This window comes from Megalobrama amblycephala, linkage group LG13 (assembly GCF_018812025.1).
Source record: "Megalobrama amblycephala isolate DHTTF-2021 linkage group LG13, ASM1881202v1, whole genome shotgun sequence".
NCBI classification, from domain to species: Eukaryota; Metazoa; Chordata; class Actinopteri; order Cypriniformes; family Xenocyprididae; genus Megalobrama; species Megalobrama amblycephala.
This window is the reverse complement of record NC_063056.1, coordinates 5,451,620-5,471,723: the sequence shown is the minus strand read 5'-3', so window position 1 is coordinate 5,471,723 and position 20,104 is coordinate 5,451,620. Positions and strand designations below refer to the sequence as shown.

Below are 20,104 nucleotides of genomic sequence, written 5' to 3'. Positions count from 1 at the left end.
TTAAAAGGGATGTTTAATCAGATGAATTCATAAAACTTTAGTAATTTAAGGATTTATTTCTTTTTAACAATAATAAGACTCTATGAAACATTTTATTTTAAATAAATTCTGTATTCTGTGTTTTATGATTTAATACAAAATTATTAAAAAAAAAACGGTGGTAATTAAATAAATCCATAACTTTAACGTTTAATTTATAATATGTCATCAAATAAAATTTCGACCATTTTTTAGATTTTTGGTTTAAAAATGTGATATTTTTTTAAATATTTTTTTTGATATTTTCTTAAATACGTTTTTAATATTTATTACTTTGTGAAGTATATTCTGATGCACAAAAATTTGTCAATTTTTTAACCCAAACTTTTATTTTTGCGGGTTGTTTTGAAGGCCTTTGAGTTTCTGTGTATATCTTATGATAGTTTTCTCAAATGAAATGGTGAAATGCTGCTGAAGTGACTCTGGAGATAAAGTTCATGTTCTCATATATGAGGTGGCAGATGCTAAAAACACCATGAGTGTCACACTTACGTGTTTTTGTGTAGTAGACCTAACTGAGACACACAACATGCGGATTTGTCTTTTCACGCTATAATGTTTACAGACACTAGTCTATAACACAATTTGAATAACTCTACCCTAGTTAAAAAAAAAAAAAATACTAAAATGTATTTGAAATACATTTTTTTTGTGCTAAATATCATACAAATACTTTTATATATTTATGTGCTGACTAAAAATACCGTGCAATTGTACTTTTATAATACTAAACTGGTACACTTAAAGTCTGCTAAGTTGGAACTACAGGGTTTTTCCTGTTTCAAAAATGGTCTTCGGTGGTGACTGACAGACATGGTCATCGCAACAGTTTACGCAAACAGTAAAAGTACCCTACCCACATGATCTGTGAGCCCAATACTGACAATAAATTACCTGCCACTCTCTGATTCCATAGCTTTGTCAGAGAAGATGCTTCTTTCCTAGACCTGATAATTATTTTGATATATACATACATACATACAGTATCTCACAGAAGTGAGTACACCCCTCACATTTTTGTAAATATTTTATTATGTCATTTCATGTGACAACACTGAAGAAATGACACTTTGCTGCAATGTAAAGTAGTGAGTAAAATTTGCTGTCCCCTCAAAATAACTCAACTAAACCGCTGGCCACAAAAGTGAGTACACCCCAAGTGAAAATGTCCAAATTGAGCCCAAAGTGTCAATATTTTGTGTGGCCACCATTATTTTCCAGTACTGCTTTAACCCTCTGGGGCATCACAGAGTTCACCAGAGCTGCATAGGTTGCCACTGGAGTCCTCTTCCACTCTGGTGGATGTTAGAGACCTTGCGCTCCTCCACCCTCCGTTTGAGGATGCCCCACAGGATGAGTACGAGGAAGAGAGAGCAAAGACAGTGCATAGTTTGAAAACGGAGTGTGTGTGCACATGAGGGAGGAGCTCTCTGCTCATTCTCTCTCAGTTAATATGCTCACTATCACAAGCGCAGCAGTCACTGCATCACAGTAACTGATCAAATAAAGCTTTGGAGGGACAGAAATTCATTGTGGCGGCCGCCAAAAATGTTTCAATGCAGGAAAAACCCTGAACTACTAATATTGTACTTAATGCACTTTAGTTATCTGGAAGGGAAGTAGTGCTGATGTCTATACTTGCTAAAGATATACTTGGGTATACTTGATTGAGCTAAAGTGAAATTGTTGCAAGTATACTTTAGGTACGCTTTAAATATATTGCATTAAAGACTGATATTATACAAAGATCATATAATCCTTATTAATAGTGATTTTACTTTTTAGGCATAATATTAAATGTGCATTGTGCAATAAAGAAATACTCCAAATAGAGTTTAATTTTTTTTTTTTTATCAGTAAGTGATATGTCAATAAATATGTTAATGGATTTGAAGTATACTTAGTATGAAATAAATGTATTTTAAATATATTTTGGTATAGGTTTACTTTCGGTTTATTCATCCAAATTCTGTGACGTTCCACTTTATACAGTATATTCTATTTTTATGACTGGATACTGTGATCAACCTGGCCAATATATCTGTTTGATAATAGTTGCTCTTTCTTCATAGATGGGAGGGGGCGGAGGGATGAACACGATGCCTGTGTCTCATACTAGCATGGGTAGCATGGGGTCCGCAGGAAGCTATTCTGGTGCTAGTATGCTAGTCAATGGTTTGAGTGCCAACCAGAACCAGGTGAGTCAAAATGCTTCATTGTACAAGAGTTACATTACATGATGTATTTGTATGTGATGGCATGTATTTGAAACAATAATATATAATAAGTAGTCATCTAGAGGTCATATATTCACTATCATACATTGTTTTGTCTTTTTTCTTCTAAAAATGATAATTTGGTCATAAAATTAGATAATAAAAATAACATTTATATACACAACACTGCAATTCTTTTTCATTGTCTGTGCACTTTTTGACTGTGTCATCATAAGTTCAGAGCTGTGTTGTGCTGATGTTGAGTTGTGGTCTTTGTGCAGGTTTTGGGTCTGATCAAGAGTTGTCATGAGCCTCAAGGCATCAGCATGCAAGACCTCAAGCAGAAGCTTAATAGCATGAGCGTCAATGTTATCAGGTACAAACTTATCCTCCTGGGTTTTGTCTCTATAAAGAAAGAGCTTTTGTAGTAGACCTTGACCCAGCAAAAGATTTGACGTTTTTCTTCCTCTTTCTTAGTTTCCATTTCTCTTCTGTAACCCCAAATATGCTGGGAGAATAGCACGTCCTTAATTTCTCTGAAGAGGCTTCCTCTATTGCCTGTCAGGAAGCTTAATGTGAAATATCTTGTGAACTTGAGTCTCAAGTCTTGTGAGAATAGAGCTCAATAGTTTGTTTTCAAGTCTGTTCTTAAGTAGAAATGGTATATCAGGATTTGACTTTAACAAAGTTGTTATAGTTTTGCATTTCTAATGCTATTTTAAAATTGACTGCAGCTTTATAAAATGCAGTTTCCTTTTTTTCTGCTGTGCACATTTGTGTAAGTTTTAGTTGAGTAATTCTAGTTAAATATCACTTGAGGAACAGCAGATTGATGGCCATTCACATCTAAATTAAGCAAAACTTCACTGCAACAGGTGTGTATACGCCAGGAAGGCATCTTTAGGTTATTAAAAGAACTGGCACTTTAGCTCAGTTTGTCAAGCCACATCTAAAAAAAAACAGTCCGGCAAAACTTAGTTTGAACTTTGTTGCTAACGTTGTCCGTTGCTGGTTATTTTGATGGCTGATAATCAGGGCAATTACAAAGAGGAGAAATAATACATTTAAAAAAAAAAATGGTTATTATGTCTCTTTAATGCTAAGGCTCTAAGACAAATATTTAACCAATGAAAAGTGTTAAAAGAGCTTGTGACTAAACCTCATAACTGTATTGGCTCCTAAAACTGTCAGTCAAACTTCATAACTCCACGCAGTCGCACGCAGCTTGGAGTATTTCTGCTTGTCTGCAAACCAAAGGTAAATAAAGAACTGGTTCTTTAAAAAAAGTACAGTGTTTTCTTTACTCAAGAAACACTATATATAAAGACTAATGCTTTTTATATTTGAGGAGTGGAGAAAAGTGTCTTAGTACTGGCTATGATTCAACGACAAATGCCAGACTGTGTTAAATACCGTCTACATCTTTTTATAACATGATATTTTGGCCAAATGACAGAAAAACTGAGCTCCCACATAGCTACAAACAATAGACTTTACAACCTGTACGTTGATGAAAATGCAACACGATGCACTTGATGGAAAAAACACGACATGCTCTGGTCAAAAACTAGTAACTTCGTTTGAGCTTGACTTTGGTTAAATTATAATAATATAATGCCACATGCAAGTATATGATCAAATAAAGCCACAATATCAACTTTAAAACAGTGTTTGATTTATAATCTATCCTATTAAATTCACATCACATATGGAGCGTCGTGAAAGACCTCTTACAATACTTAACATTTTAATCCTCCTGTTGCATTTGCATCCATTTTAACCCAGAAGAGGTACAGAATCATTTGTACATTAATTTTGGAAATAAATTAAAACCAGCTTTTGCAGCTTTCTTATCCCTAATGTTAACAATTATTCCATACTAGTTTTGGTTTTCATTTTTTATGAATCATTACTTGAGTAAAAAACATAATATAGAGAGAATATTATAAAAATACATTTTGCAATTGAGTGAAAAAAAAAGTATTATATGGATCGTAATTGTGGCTTAAAGTCAGAATATATACAATATATTATAGATATAATCTTGCAATTCTGAGAAAAAAAAGTCAGAATTGAGAGAGAGAAATATGCACTTCTGAGCAAAAAAATCAAATTGCAATTTATATATCACAATTCTGACTTTATAAGACATGCAATATAATCACGCAATTTTGACTTTTTAAAGGGTTAGTTCACTCAAAAATGAAAATTCTGTCATTTATTCACCTTCATTTGTTCCAAACCTGTTTGAATTTCATTGTTCTGCTGAACACAAAGAAAGAAATTTGGAAGAGTGTCAATAACCAAGCAGATCTCACCCTCCATTGACTACCATAGTAATTATTTTTCCTACTATGGTAGTCAATGGCGGGTGATATCTGTTTGGTTCCAAAACAATATTCCAAAACAAATATACTAAGACTAAGAGGGCCGTGTTGTAATTTTCACAAAATTGATTTCAAATTTAATTCAATATTTGTTTGCAAGTACTTTCCAGGCCTTGAATTCATGTGTCTGAAATCCAAGTACTTTGAAGGTGTGTGGGAGCCCTGCATTAATCCTCTCCAGCATGGACCCCAGCTATCTGACTGCTATTTTGATTTTCAACCTCTTACCTAGAAACTACAGGACAGAAAAAGTGTAAATAAATGTGTGAAAAATAGCAGTGTTTGCCTTATAACCTAGCAACGAGTGTTAGATGTTAGGGTCGGCATAGATGAGCACTATGCTGCCTCAAGTGTGCACCCGCAAGAGAAAAAGACCAGACTGACAGAACAATGAGTGAGATCTTAATAACCACAAAAGGGAACCCTATATTGAAATGTTTGCATTCTCATGGTTACAGTTATTAGAGGTGAGATTTCTTGTAAATTCTCTCGCAGCGCATGTTCTTTTACATATCCTGCAGTACATCCTTTTTATTATTATTTTCATTGCATCGTTTGGACCATAAGAAACAAATGTTGTTGTTTTTTTCCCCGACTGAAAAGATGTTTTATTCATATGTTATGCTATCAGAACTCAAGGGGCTTTAGCACCGAATAGTTCTAGGAACTCGGTTATATGAACTAGCCACTAGGACAGAGAACTAATTTCTCCCCCAGGCCATGATACTGGTTGCATTTGCGCCGGCAATAGGAACTCTGAAGCTGCCGACAGCAGCGTCTTTATGCGCGCCATTCACAAATGTCAAAAAACAGTGGATGGAGGACGCCGTGATCGGAGCTGTTTGTTGTGTGTCGTGAGTTTCGTGATAACGGAGATTTCGCACCTAGTTCTTGCGGCGCGAACACGGCAAAATCCGGGTACTTCCGCCAATAATTCTAGGAACTATGAAAAGGTGCGAAAGCCCCTTCAGTTAATCAAAAATAACAAGCTTTGTATGTATAACCTATGGGTTTGTATAACCCATTTATAATTTGAATAAAGTTATATTTTTCATTCTGCCAAGTACACACTGCAAATATTTTGAAGTGACAACTAAATTAAAGTGCAGGATTGAATTAAAAATTCTGATGTCAAAATAGTAGTGGTCGACTGATATATAAGTTTTTCACTGAGAACATCAGCGCCTGAGCGCACAACGTTCACTGTTCATTTATTATTAATATGTTATTAATCAATTTCATTTCACACACATTGCAGACTTAGTTGAATCCAGCTGTGAGATCTTCTGAAGTGTGCATTTGTAGCCTGCATGAACATGTGCATTCTGTGCCTGACGGTCGGTCCACGAGAACTGAATGTGGACAGAAGGAAAGTTCAGCTTCACTGTAGTCTAGTGTTGTCAAAAGTACCGACTCCGATACAAAGTCGGTTCTGAAATTTTAAAAATGTGACGCTTTGAGCGGATTTGTAAACACCCCTGTTTGGCCATTCAAAAACATGTTGTAAATAGTCATCAATGACGCTCTTTACCGAGCGCTTACACAGATACACATGGGAGCGTTTGAAAGCAGGCGTCTATCAGCAGACAGCCTGCTTTCAAACGCTCCCTCTTTTAAAAAAGATCGAGCGCTGAATAATCATTATTTTAAACGCCGAGCGCTTGTAGTGTGAACCACACTTTACTCACTTTAAACTGTAGAAACAGTAAAATGGGGCTGCACCAAACCAGGGTCCGGAATCAGACCACGATCTGCTATTTGAGGATGCCTGTTTTTATGTATTATTTACTTGATTATTTATAGCATTAAAAATGAACAGATTTCATTCAATTGTTTTTCTGTTTCAAGTAGTTCAAACAAAAATAGTTCGTTTTTACTATGGTACCAAAATTGGTACAGAGAACTGTGACATTTGACTGGTATTGGTACCGACTACTGAAATTTGGTGCCATGACAGCCCTAGCTTTGTTCATACCATGTATGGAAATGGGCTTATTCAGACACAGGGTTTGTGTTCTTTTCTGAACTTTTCTAGTTTTCCAACAGATGCTTCATAGCTCACATATTATGCAAATGTTTGTCAACACCTTTTTTTTTTCCCTTTTCCTTTTTTGTTTTTTTTTGTTTTGTTTTGTTCCTGTGACACTGAACTAAGGCAATCATGCACAAAAGCCATCTAATAACACAACCCAATCTGACTTTCAAAGTTAATCAATTCCTGCTTCAGAAGGAAGTGAGAGAAATTGACTCACTTGTCTGTCTGCTGCACATTTCGTATTGTTCAGAAAATAAGATGACCCTGATAAGACAACCTCCCGTTTTCCAAGATGTACACGAAAGGCTTTTTGAAGACCAAATCTTGTATTTTATAAAGAGAATTTTTATTTTTAAAATGATTTTCATATTGCATATTTTTCATATTTTAATTTTGTATTGAAAGTATGGTAAATACTGGCAAAATGTGCCAACTATCACATTTTTTTTTAAAAAACACTTTTTGACATACCATAAAAATAACCTGTAGCCCATCTGAATTATATAACAATTAGGCTGTCCATCTCATAGTAAAAACCATGTAGCCTACCAAAATTTCATCAACAGTACAGGTGAAATCTTATTGTAGTCTTGAATTCTGGGTACCGTCTTGGGTTTTAAAATCACGTATGAGGGGATTTTCGCTTTTGTATGCAGACGGAGCACGGACGCGGATGGCCGAAGTATACTTTGGGCTTTAGACGTTAAGCTTTTCTTTCACCGTTATCGTTTAAGACTGTTTTCGCGCTCGTAATCATATAACATTACACTGTGACGCACCGTATTTGCCGCCACCTATTGTTGCGGGTGTATTATTGACGCATAAAAGTCTGGACTCTGAATAAAAGACAAACCTTTTTTCAGATGTCTTTCTAAGAAAAAAATATTCAGTCTTATATTCAGAACAATACGGTACACCTTGAAACAGTTCTTTTAACTGCAGTTTAATTCTCATTTCTCTTTACCTTTTTACAGGCAAATTGTGGACTTTCTCAGCAACGAGGGACACATTTTCTCCACCATTGATGAGGACCACTTCAGATCAACAGACAATGAAGTCTAATTACGTTTTTGTCACATTGTTATCTGACCCCAATAAGCCCATTTCTTATCTTTGGTAGTTTTCGAGGAAAACGAAACAAAATAAAACAAACAAAAAAATGAAACTATATATTTCAGTTATTTTCTATAATTTTAATAAAAGCATACTCATTTAAACTTGTATTCTTGCTATAGAGGTCAGCATGTCTTAAAGAATAAGCAGTAAGAATGACATTGCCTAATTTACATTGAAGTGTATATTTGTTCAACCTTGCATTGGCACGACTTTGAGTATTTAGATACATTGAAAACTATTGCATATTTGTGCTGTTGAGACTCCATATTGGCTGGTACTTTCTTGATTTCTTTTGCACTTCCCGTTATGAAGACACATCAGCTGTATTCCTTTGTGTACATGAATACAAAGTGTCCTTGATCTAATAGAACAGACTTTCATGGGGGGGATTCAGTGTGTCCTCGATTGACTCATAGTCATGGTCTGAGTCAGAGAGTCTCCTTGCTTGTTTTTTTTTTTTTTTTTTTTTTGGTGGAAGGAAAGAAAAGAATAGATTAAAATCTACATAATATTTTAGCTTCCTGATTTTGGGTCATTGCTGTTCCAAATATCATGGAATGGGTGTTAAAAATCATTGAAGCATCAAATATCTAAATGTAAAGACAAACAAACCTGCTTTTTGTGTCTTCATGGGACTTTTCACGTACATATTAGGCAGACTGACACTCTCGGCTATTGATATGCTTTTCCTAGGCAAGGTTGGAGGGGGCTGATCTGGTGTCTGGTGGAGTTGCACAAGAAAAAAAGTGTCAAGTTTATAAGCTGCTGAGCCATCTTAAATAAGAAAAGAGGAACACAATGCTATTGTTTCGGTTCGGTATGAATAAGGGCACAGTTACCATACCAGACTTTATGAGGGATGATTTATGCTTGTACCATTTTAGGAGAAGAATAAATAGTTTACCCAAAAATGAAAACTCGGATCATCATTTACTCACCTTCATGTTGTTACAAACATGCATTTATTGATGCCATTATGAATGACATGCTATAGTTCATAGGGCTGCTTGATGCACAATTATCAGTGCAATAATCATTTTACATCAATTATCTTATTTTCGTAATCATTGGAAGCCAAAATCGGAAAATCAATTATGATTAATCGCACAGCCCTAATAGTTCATACAATGAAAATGAGGAAACAGACCTGCTCCATTGACATGAGCACCATAAAAGTGATCCATACAATTCCTTCCCAAGCCTTATCTTAATTTTGCACTTAATATTTACATTCAAAAATTTAATTGTGCGGGGTGGAACTGTTGCTTGGTTCCTGAATGAATCTGCGTTTTGAACAAAAAGGTTAAGTGAATTAATCAATGACTCGTTCATAAAGTCAGTCACTTGCTTCATTCCCGAATGAATGAATATTTCCTTTGTAGTTCTTAGAACCTGCTTCAATTAAAAAAAATAAATAAAATCTGTGGCTGTCCTTTTTCCCATCATATCATATTTCCTAATTAAAGTTGTATTTAAAACATTAATTTCTTACATTAATCAATGCAATTGTAATTGCTGTGTAAATGCATTCTTGCCCTCTGAGCTGCAATAAACAGTCTGTGTAAATGTATTTAAATGCCACTACAAATGCAGCTTTTTGCAGTGAAAGGGTGATTTTGTTGATACTGATTTCTGTTGACTCATTTGATACTGATATTCACCCCCTGATAAAAAAAAAAAAAAAAAAAAGTTTATTTCTGTCACTGACGGTCAGAAGTAATTATTAATCGCTTCTTTGTGTAGAAATGTCTTTCTAAATCTATAATGCAGTGGAGATGGTGCACATTATTAGTAATGAATTGCTAAAGTTTCTAAAGTTTAATCAGGTTTAATTATTGAAACTGAAAAGAGTTTTGACACCACTCGAACACTGACAATATGTATGGTGCTTTGTCATTTTTGGAGGTTGACAGCATCTATCCCCAAACACTTTCATTGTATAGCAAAAAGCATGTTGAAAATTCTGCAGAACATCTTTCGTTTCACAGAAAAAGTAAGTTGTATGGATTTAGAACAAGATGATCACTATTCCTTTAAAAAGAATTGATTACTGTACTTGTAACTAAGTATGTGAGCAATTGATTTTTCCATCACTAATTAGCATTAACCACAGAAAGGGGAATTTGGAAAATGCTGTAATGGATAATCCTGTATTAGCTAATCTGAGAATGTAATTCAGAACAAAACAGACATATTACTGTTCTAGATGTCTATTTTAGGTGAATAAAAGTTTGCTTACATCATCTGGTGGAGGTGGAGCAGGGGCCCGTTTACCCTTTGTCTGATGAAGCGAGAGGCTGTTGAGTTGTTCGGTCACATTGCTCTTTACTTTTGGTGATGCATGCTTAGACTTGGGGGTCTTTTTAGGTGCTTCTGAATTAGATGGCTTTCGCTTTGGTGGACGAGGAGGTGGTTCATCAATTTTGCTTATGAGTTTGTGATATTCATAGTAGAATTTCTCTGTCACTTCAGTGACTGTCTCTACATGAAGTTCTGGGGGCTCATCACTGGGCCACGGCAGATGATCAGTGGTGAAACAGAGAGACATTTGTAACCAGCGTACTGGCAACTCAAAACACCAATCTGGTTTATTGGATAGGCTCGCCAATACTATGGTCTCTGTGAAGGTCTCCTCAAGCTTAAGTGCTGTTAACCCCATCAGGGGATCTTTTTCTAGTTCTTTATCCCGAGTCACCACTTTGACATCCAGAGGCAAAGGGCTCCTCATTAAATCTGATAATTTATACTTCTTGTTGTCTGAAAGCTTTTCCACAAAGTTACCTGGCATAAATAGTGGCAGAGAGATTTCCTCACTGTCGTCTTCCTCATCTTCATCATCCTCATCCTCATCGTCCACTTCTAGAGTCCGTTTGCAAATTAGACTTTCTACTTTCTGAGCAGCTCCAGATTTATCCCCGAGTCCATCCTTTAGCTCCGTCCTCAACACTTCCAGCTGCTCGCCAACACTGAGTGCAGGCATTCCCTCTTCCTCTACCGCCTCGTAGTGTCGTGTCACGCTTACTTTCAAACCTGGAGACTGAGTGGATGCCAAGTATAGCTCGTACACTGATCCGAATTCCCGGGCCCTTCTTCTCATTCGTCCACCATAACTCTCTGAGATGAAGAAGTACTGTTTTTCCTTCCTCCCCTTTGGAGTTGAGGCTAATATCATAACTTTGTGGCCACACCCGTGCAACACGAGGTGCCTTCCTCTTTGCAGTTCTTTGAACCAGCTACAATTAAAAAACTGATTGCCTTCTGGGGCATCAAGGATCTCTGCCAGAGTGGGGAAGGACTCCTTTGGCTGACTTGCAATTTCAGTCAGAGATAACGGAGTTATGAATACTAAATCCTCGAACTGTTCTGTCACATCCTGGACATCCACTTCCAGACTGGATGGGAACTTCACTACGTTCTTCCTCACTAAATGTAAAAATCATTAACAAACATTTATTCCAGGACCATTTCCATGTATCAAGTCTGTATATGACAGGGATGCCCAATTCTGCTCCTGGAGGGCCAATGTCTCACAGAGTTTAGCCCCAACTCACATGCCTGAATGTTTCTAGTAATCCTCAAGACCTTGCTTAGCTGGTTCAGACTTTTTTTTTATTAGGATTGGAGCTAAACTTTGCAAAACAGTGGCCCTCCAGGAGGAGGATTGGACACCTCTGCTCTGACAAGTGTAATCAGTTCTACTCCTGGAGGACTCCAACTCAACACATCGGCCTGTAGTTTTCAGGCAAAGCCAAAGATCTTGAGTAGCTGGCTCAAATGTGTGTTAGATTAGGAAGGTACTGGAAGATGAACCTCCAGGAGCAGGATTGAGTGACAGCTGATTGCCCTTTTCCACCAACATGGTGGTTCTTAATGGTGCTCGCCTGAGGGATTTGCAAAACCCTCTTGTAACCGGACAATGCTTCCACAAACTTGCCAATCATTGATGTACAGTAATTGATCACATTACTACATTCATTATTTTTGCTTATTAGAATTTATGAGTGCTTCAATTTTGAGTAGATGTATTAGCCTCAAAAATAATTTAATGAAATCACAAGGTTCTTTTGATGCAATGTTGAAAGTTAAGTCAACATTCCTTGACTCCCAACTAATTTTCAGTTCAGGCTGCTTCAGTGATTATAATCATGAATATACAAGTCCCTTTCCAGGAAAGTCAGTTTACTCGTACCCCTTTTCCACCAGAATGGTTCGTGTTCTGGAGCCAGAGCTGTTCTCGGCCAGGCAAACTGAAGCATGTTTCCACAGACTTGAGTAATGAATGCTGACATAACGCTGTTATGTATAGTTTAAAAAACACATTGCACATCCTGGTGTTTGTGCAGACAGTTCTGCATTCTGTTTTGCTCTTCACAGTACCTGGAGTGATTCTAGCGACCCGACAGCTCACATAAACTGCCTGTACTCTCATCTGTTATTAGACTGTTCAACGAGACAGGGGCATTTTTCCGCCACCCACTCCCTGGGTCTATTCGAGACCAGCAAGTTTTTAAGGCCGGAGTTGAACCAATCTTTCTTGCCCGGAACCACCTTTTCTAGAGTGGAAATGCATGGAAAGATTTGAGAACGGACACAGGCCGTAAAGCCCACACCGGAACCATGTCTGTGGAAAAGGGGTATCGGTGACTATATTTGCAACACTTCTGGGCAATTCTTTTTTTTTTTTTGCAAGACCAATTCCTATCTACTTGAATGGGGGAATAGCAAAATCTCAAAAATTGCTTGCCAAATCCACAATTAAAGAACATATTTCAAATCCGCAAAAAAAAAAAAAAAAAAAATCTTATAAAAGTTTATTCTCAAATAGCAAGATTCTCCAGCCAATGCAGCCAATCCAGTTCAAAGTGCCATTCTATGGGAACCAGAGCTGAATTTGTCCTACATATCGCACACAGTAGTTTCTCGCATTAATTGTGATTTTGAGTGAATTATCTTCGTAGTTGTAGTTTTTGTTTAAATGCTAGGATCTGGTTTGTGTGATCTAGTTATTTTTGCTTCATTCTGCCAGATTGAGTTGCTGCTCTTTAGAAAATGTTTAATGCAGGCTCCCAGTCTCTAAAAATAGCAGTTCCTTGTTTGAGACAGCAGGTTTTGTGGTCATTGTTTTTCTGCTCCACAACTACCTTTTCTGTAGTGGCAATAGAGTGCTGCATGGATAACGTATTTTTGTATGCCAAAACCCAGAAATGAATTAGCATTTTGGCACTTTCTTTTCCATTGCCCAGAAGTCAATGAGCTTTTGGTTAAATGCCTGAAATAAGGTCAATAAGCTCAAAATGTTTTCACATGTTATTCTACAACATAAAATACATCAGTTATACCCTTTGTGGTGTTTTAAAGGTTGTATTTGTCTTGGAAAAATGCAGTTGCTATCAAGTGTCTAAATGGGACTACAGAGGTTGTCATCACACTGAATAGGTAAACTCATCTACTCACTAGTCCACCATTGCAGCCTCATTGTGTTTATAATCACACACTTGTTAACTATTCTAACTCAAAATTTCAGAAAAATCTCCAAAATCTTCAGAAAATCTCCAAAATTCAAGATTTGTGCTAATTATCATGATGAAATAAATTTGTAAGAGTCATAAACTTTTCTTGGTCACAGAGCTTATTCTACAATAATCCAGAAGCTAATGAAATGTAGCTGTGAGCAGCAATTATCGGGGTTCAAGGCCTAAAAAATATTAAGTTTTATTTAGCAAGCATGTAACCACCTAAATCATAGAAGGAACTGACAATTTACAGCCAATACAGGCAATTTACCTTTGGAAATATATGGGTTTTAAAGCTTTTTAACAGTTATAGAACCACCTATAGACTGATCTCCATAAAGGTTGTCATGCTTCTTTACAGTCATATGCTGCATGTGCTCACCTATTTTCGTGAAGTTCCAAGTTTTCGTTTAGGAGTTTTAGGCTTTTGTGAGCACTTGGCCACGCCCCGTTTCTAAATGACCCTGTTATAGCTACCCAAAGGGTAAAGTTCAACTTTTTTGATAATTATTGACCTAGAGAGTCCAGAGAATTGTACTGCACTGGTTTGGTTCTGATCAGACGAAAAACCTAGGACTAGTTCGCAAAAGTAGGTTTTCTACATAATCGCACATATTTAATGAACAATTTGATTGACAGCATTGGTTCTTGAGGCAAAGTTCTTCAGCATGAGGAGATCTATGAAATGATATGACTATTGTGTGGATGTGTGAAACACTACGGAAAACTCGTTAGCTCCACCTAGTAGCTGTTTCTTTCAAAATTCTTACAGACCTTTAGGGCCTTGAGTCGAAAGTGCCCAACGAGTTTCGTTCCTATTGGCCTCCGTTAACCTTGTCTAATAGGTGCTCAAATTTCATTGGCCTATGGTAGGCATGTTTTTTTTTTCTTTTTTTGATACGCCAGTGTCCTCATAGACAATCATAGCACCTTGGACAAAGACATTGCATGCCCATTTTCAAGTCAATCGGACTAACAGTTGGCTGATTCTAGCAATTTTCCATGTTTTTTTCCTGTTATAGTGTCACCAAGTGGCCAGTTGCTGTGTCCTTTTTCATGCGACCACAGAATGAGCTCTTACATAGATGTGCCAAGTTTGATGCAAATATCTCATTCTGTTCACGAGTTATAGCCATTTTAGTAAAAGTGGCTCCACCCACTTTGAACATTTTGGCGGCCCTTAGGGACCGTGAATTGGAATTTCAACTTTTTTTTGACAACTATTTACAATCATACTCCAGAGAATCTTGATGCACTGGTTTGGTTCCAATGAGGCCAAAAACCTAGGACTAGTTTGCAAAAGTATTTTTTTCAAGAAGTTCCAAATACCTGAAAATTTCCAAAATCCAAGGTATTTTGTCCATCTTGAGCCAAGGATTCCAACGATATAAGACATTTGAGTCTACACCTAACAGTTTAGGAGTTATGAGCCATTTCATACTTTTGACTGCTGTAGCGCCCCCGTCAGGCCAATCGGGGCGAGCCTTGCTGATGTTGTAGACGGTGTAAGTGCTACCAGCTTTACGGTTTGGTCTGCCCAATCACTTTTAGGGGAGAATGCTGATCCTTTGAAATTGTAACAATTACAATAGGGTTTCAGCGCTATGCGCCTAAACCCCTAGAATTCCTATTGGGTTTTTTTGTTGAGGGAAGCAGGGTGATGCAAATTCACAGGCTAGCCTACAAAAATAACTGCAGCACTCTGTCTTGGATAATTACACATAAGGCTTTGGCACCAGCACAATGTCAGTGGAAAAGGGGCTTGACAAATATTTACAAAGTAAAGTAGCACTGTTGTACTTACTATGCATAATGGCACTGATTTCATACACAGGGCTGAAAACCAGCATGGCTCCGCTGTTCTTCACATTTGTGCTGCGGAAGCGACGGCAGCTCAGCCTGGCTGATGACATGATTTCCTGTAGAGTGTAACCACGGTCACTTTCATATTCGTAAAACTCTCCTTTGAGGGATAGAGGAAGGAGTATCTCTGCAGCAGCCATGTTCTGCCCCACCACATGACACCGCGCAAGTCTTTCTCCATCTTCAGCAATCTCCACAGTAAGCAGGGTCAACTGTTTTCCTGCGGGTACCGTGAAGTAGTCAATAGTCAACTCGCTGCTGCTGGTGAAGATGAAGGAGCCACAGGCGTCCACTCCAACAGGACACAGACCCACAATTTCCTCTATTGTGTTGTACGGGAGGTCCTCTGCGACGAGTCTGAACTGACCTAGAAAGATACATAGTGTGGTAAAATCAATAAACTTGCCCAGTTAGCTTTTGGTTTAGAAATGAATTTCCTAGGAACAGCCACATTGAGCTTAAGTTAAGAATAGCATCATGTCTTATTCGTGGAGAGACAATTGTATTGAAGTAAAACACTCTCTTGTATTGAATTAAAGACAATCTGTTGGTCCAATGGCAGAACTTTTTAGGAATTGATGTAGAATGTGTGATATAGAAATTACACACGTTGCCTGTAATGTTAAACTGATTATTTTCAATAGTGCCTTAAGTGGAAAATACTGCTAGATCTCCATGCACTGTAAAAAAAATAATTTTGGCAGCTGTGGTTGCCAGAATAATTTTGTAAAAAATACAGAAAAACTGTACATTTTACAGTATAAAACTGTAATTTACAAACAAGAAAATTTGAATGTACAGGTGCTGGTCATATAATTAGAATATCATCAAAAAGTTGATTTATTTCACTAATTCCATTAAAAAAGTGAAACTTGTATATTATATTCATTCATTACACACAGACTGATATATTTCAAATGTTTATTTCTTTTATATTGATGATTATAACTGACAACTAAGGAAAATCCCAAATTCAGTATCTCAGAAAATTAGAATATTACTTAAGACCAATACAATGAAAGGATTTTTAGAAATATTGGCCAACTGAAAAGTATGAACATGAAAAGTATGAGCATGTACAGCACTCAATACTTAGTTGGGGCTCCTTTTGCCTGAATTACTGCAGCAATGCGGCGTGGCATGGAGTCGATCAGTCTGTGGCACTGCTCAGGTGTTATGAGAGCCCAGGTTGCTCTGATATTGGCCTTCAGCTCTTCTGCATTGTTGGGTCTGGCATATCACATCTTCCTCTTCACAAAACCCCATAGATTTTCTATGGGGTTAAGGTCAGGCGAGTTTGCTGGCCAATTAAGAACAGGGATACCATGGTCCTTAAACCAGGAACTGGAAGCTTTGGCACTGTGTGCAGCTGCCAAGTCCTGTTGGAAAATGAAATCTGCATCTCCATAAAGTTGGTCAGCAGCAGGAAGCATGAAGTGCTCTAAAACTTCCTGGTATACGGCTGCGTCGACCTTGGACCTCAGAAAACACAGTGGACCAACACCAGCAGATGACATGGCACCCCAAACCATCACTGACTGTGGAAACTTTACACTGGACCTCAAGCAACGTGGATTGTGTGCCTCTCCTCTCTTCCTCCAGACTCTGGGACCCTGATTTCCAAAGGAAACTTACTTTCATCAGAGAACATGACTTTGGACCACTCAGCAGCAGTCCAGTCCTTTTTGTCTTTAGACGCTTCTGACGCTGTCTGTTGTTCAAGAGTTGCTTGACACAAGGAATGCGACAGCTGAAACCCATGTCTTGCATATGTCTGTGCGTAGTGGTTCTTGAAGCACTGACTCCAGCTGCAGTCCACTCTTTGTGAATCTCCCCCACATTTTTGAATGGGTTTTCTCTCCAGGGTGCGGCTATCCCTAATGCTTGTACACTTTTTTCTACCACATCTTTTCCTTCCCTTCGCCTCTCTATTAATGTGCTTGGACACAGAGCTCTGTGAACAGCCAGCCTCTTTTGCAATGACCTTTGTGTCTTGCCCTCCTTGTGCAAGGTGTCAATGGTCGTCTTTTGGACAACTGTCAAGTCAGCAGTCTTCCCCATGATTGTGTAGCCTACAGAACTAGACTGAGAGACCATTTAAAGGCCTTTGCAGGTGTTTTGAGTTAATTAGCTGATTAGAGTGTGGCACCAGGTGTCTTCAATATTGAACCTTTTCACAATATTCAAATTTTCTGAGACACTGAATTTGGGATTTTCCTTAGTTGTCAGTTATAATCATCAATATAAAAGAAATAAACATTTGAAATATATCAGTCTGTGTGTAATGAATGAATATAATACACAAGTTTCACTTTTTGAATGGAATTAGTGAAATAAATCACCTTTTTGATGATATTCTAATTATATGACCAGCACCTGTAAACCAATAAATTCAACAATGCACTCTACTACTAAAATATGTTTTGTACCTTTATCATATACTGACAACCACCATAATGCAGGTGGTGAAAGAGAAAGCCACATGAAGAATCAAGGTTCATAAATAGCTTTTCCACGAGCTGAAGTATGTACTAATATATAGAAGGTGCACAGAGTCATTCACACAAACACAGAACACCATCATGGTAACCCACAATACTTAAATAATGCAATAAACATTCATTAAACAACAGAAGATGTAACATAAAACCCTAATGTACATAACTGATAAGAAAAACTATTAAGAAACATGATTATTTAAACAAAATACTTTCAAATGTGGAGTGTCGCACAGGGAAATGTGGGAATATCAGTTTACAGTTTTGGACCATAAATTATACATTGATTTGTTCTATTTTACTTCTAAAAATTGTAAAAATTTACAGCATTTTACTGTGAAAATTACATAAAATGTCTGGTAAGAGCTTTTACCCTGTTACTGTTAACCTATTTACAATTTTTTTTCCCGTATCGTTTTTACAATATTTTACCGTTAAAATCACATTCATTTTTTACAGCGTGAGATCTAGCAGTCCTAGTTTACCTCTAATCAATCAGGCTGTTATTTAGTCAAAAGGCTAATGTAATCATATATTGAATTAGCTACACAAGAAGTAGTTTCACTAACTCTAGCGTATCATTTTTTTTACATCTGTGTATTGCTGTTGTTTAGTGGCTCACCTGAATACTCAGTAGGCAATTCATATGAAGATCCAGTGTCAATCTCCTCACAAGATACAGACAGGAGCTGTAGACCAATGATCTTCACCAAATCTCCAGTAGATAAACACACTTCGCTCCCCGAAAGCTCATATACGGACCCTGAAAATAATAACACATCAGCATAAGCCTCGTTTGCATACAATAGGCTAGTTGATTTACATGTTAGACGTTGATTGCATTAAAACAAAGTCGAAGCGTCTCTTTTATTTGTGAAAGTATGGATTAAATCTTCCTCTGTGATTATATGGTATTGATTATATTTTATTTAGAGGCCTTTGTATTTATTTCAGTATTGTACTTCACTCAAAAACATACAAATTTTGGATTTCAACTTGGTTTGCAACCCAAAAATCTGGGGGAAAACAAACTATATTAGTAAAATCAAACGAATCAGCGTATATTTGGGATAGGAAAATAAACAGGCTTATCATCTTTTAAAAGAGAGGTTCATTTTTTGTTATTGATGTCAAAGGCGTCTAATCAGTCTCCATATTTTTGGTGCTGTCATTTAAGAAGCCAAATTTGTGGACAGATTGTGTGACATGCCCTCATTCTCAAAACCATTTCAGTTTTGGAAGTTAAGGAAATTTTTATTTTTGTACAACCAACCAATTTTAGTGCTATTTTTGATATCAAATCCGACTCCCGACAGAAAACAGCTGACGACCACCAGTCATGAGCAAACTGCAATGTGTAAAAAGCAATGAACTTTTTATGATTTGAGTTCACCCTTTATAAGAAACAATCTAGGCTGTTGTTTTGTGAAGCAATGCAGACAATACTAAACCAGACTGCTCATTCTGTCACACATCTACATACACTGAAGGCACTCAGCTTAAGCTTAAACCGCAATGACAATAAATAAAGGTCTCTTAAACCTCATGTCCTGTTTGGGGTTGGAGGGACCTCGCAGCCATTTCAATACTTTACACTGAAGTATGAACACCTGGCAAATGTTATGTTACTTCTGTTAGAGGTTTCAGAGATCCCAGACATAAAACATGCAGTGGATGGTGTTTTCACATGCTATGGGAGCATTCAAGAGAACATTCTTGTTCCTTATTTTACACAAAAAAAAAAAAAAAAAAAAAACAGAGATGATGGTTAAAAGATACAAAACTGGAATAATTATTAATGCAAAACACATTTACGGATGTGGAGAACAGACTCTGAACAAAGATCAGAACATTTAATAGCTATATTCCTTGTTTATTTTATTTTTTCCTCTTTGAAAAAGGGGAAATACAGAATATGCAGAGAGGATAAAAAGCACAAAACCTACCCTGGAAATAAACCCCAGAGCAGACCTGTAGGATGCGGGGCAGAGTCTGCTGATCCAGACAGTTGATGAAGACTCGCAGGGACTGGAGGTCTCCCATCTCTCACGGCGGACTCTCACACACTGAGCTGATCTGCTGCTGGCGCACACTAAACACTATAGTTAAGAGAGGAAGTCTCAAAAGTGACTCACCCAGAACCCACAAACACTATATAGTCAACTGCACACAAGCCTTTTTAGTTTTTATTTAATTTTTTATTTAAATAGATACATTCTGATATAATGTCTTTTGTTATACTTGCATGTTTTGTTTCAACATATAATAACAATGAATGTTTATGCGGTTTCACTTGTGTAACCACAAGCTTTGTGATCCTATACAACACTTGCCGGAATTACAAATCCTTTTATGGCGAAGGCGTAGCTCATGAATATTACTTGAGTAATACGGATGCTGATTGGTTAGGCTTCCTAAAGGGGCGTTCCGACTTTCG

The 20,104-nt window shown here is 37.2% G+C and overlaps 2 protein-coding genes across 2 annotated transcripts in view; one reads left to right on the top strand and one right to left on the bottom strand.

The window, feature by feature from the left end:
* Positions 1-7,842, top strand: part of rpa2 (replication protein A2) — a 29,021-nt gene extending 21,179 nt beyond the window's left edge. The window contains exons 7-9 of the mRNA XM_048151827.1: positions 2,112-2,237; positions 2,537-2,631; positions 7,652-7,842. Coding sequence (XP_048007784.1) covers positions 2,112-2,237; positions 2,537-2,631; positions 7,652-7,739 — 309 coding nt within the window. The 3' untranslated portion in view covers positions 7,740-7,842. The remainder of the gene's footprint in view (positions 1-2,111; positions 2,238-2,536; positions 2,632-7,651) is intronic.
* Positions 7,843-7,855: 13 nt separating this feature from the next.
* themis2 (thymocyte selection associated family member 2) lies at positions 7,856-19,770 on the bottom strand. Its single transcript, XM_048151824.1, has 6 exons — positions 19,614-19,770; positions 18,290-18,430; positions 15,111-15,536; positions 10,033-11,216; positions 8,406-8,514; positions 7,856-8,237 (listed from the first exon to the last, which is right to left on the bottom strand). Exons 1-6 carry the CDS (start codon positions 19,708-19,710, stop codon positions 8,155-8,157), a joined length of 2,040 nt encoding a protein of 679 aa, XP_048007781.1. The 5' UTR covers positions 19,711-19,770; the 3' UTR covers positions 7,856-8,154.
* Positions 19,771-20,104: the final 334 nt, after the last annotated feature.

Excerpts from the sequence above, each read along its gene's own strand:
- themis2 (XM_048151824.1), bottom strand. The coding sequence starts at position 19,710 with ATGGGAGACCTCCAGTCCCTGCGAGTCTTCATCAACTGTCTGGATCAG. Across the intron at positions 11,217-15,110 it reads AATCAGTGCCATTATGCATA|TGAGGAAGAACGTAGTGAAG; the intron begins GTAAGTACAACA and ends TTTTACATTTAG. Across the intron at positions 8,238-8,405 it reads CATGAAGACACAAAAAGCAG|CAAGGAGACTCTCTGACTCA; the intron begins GTTTGTTTGTCT and ends AAAAAAAACAAG.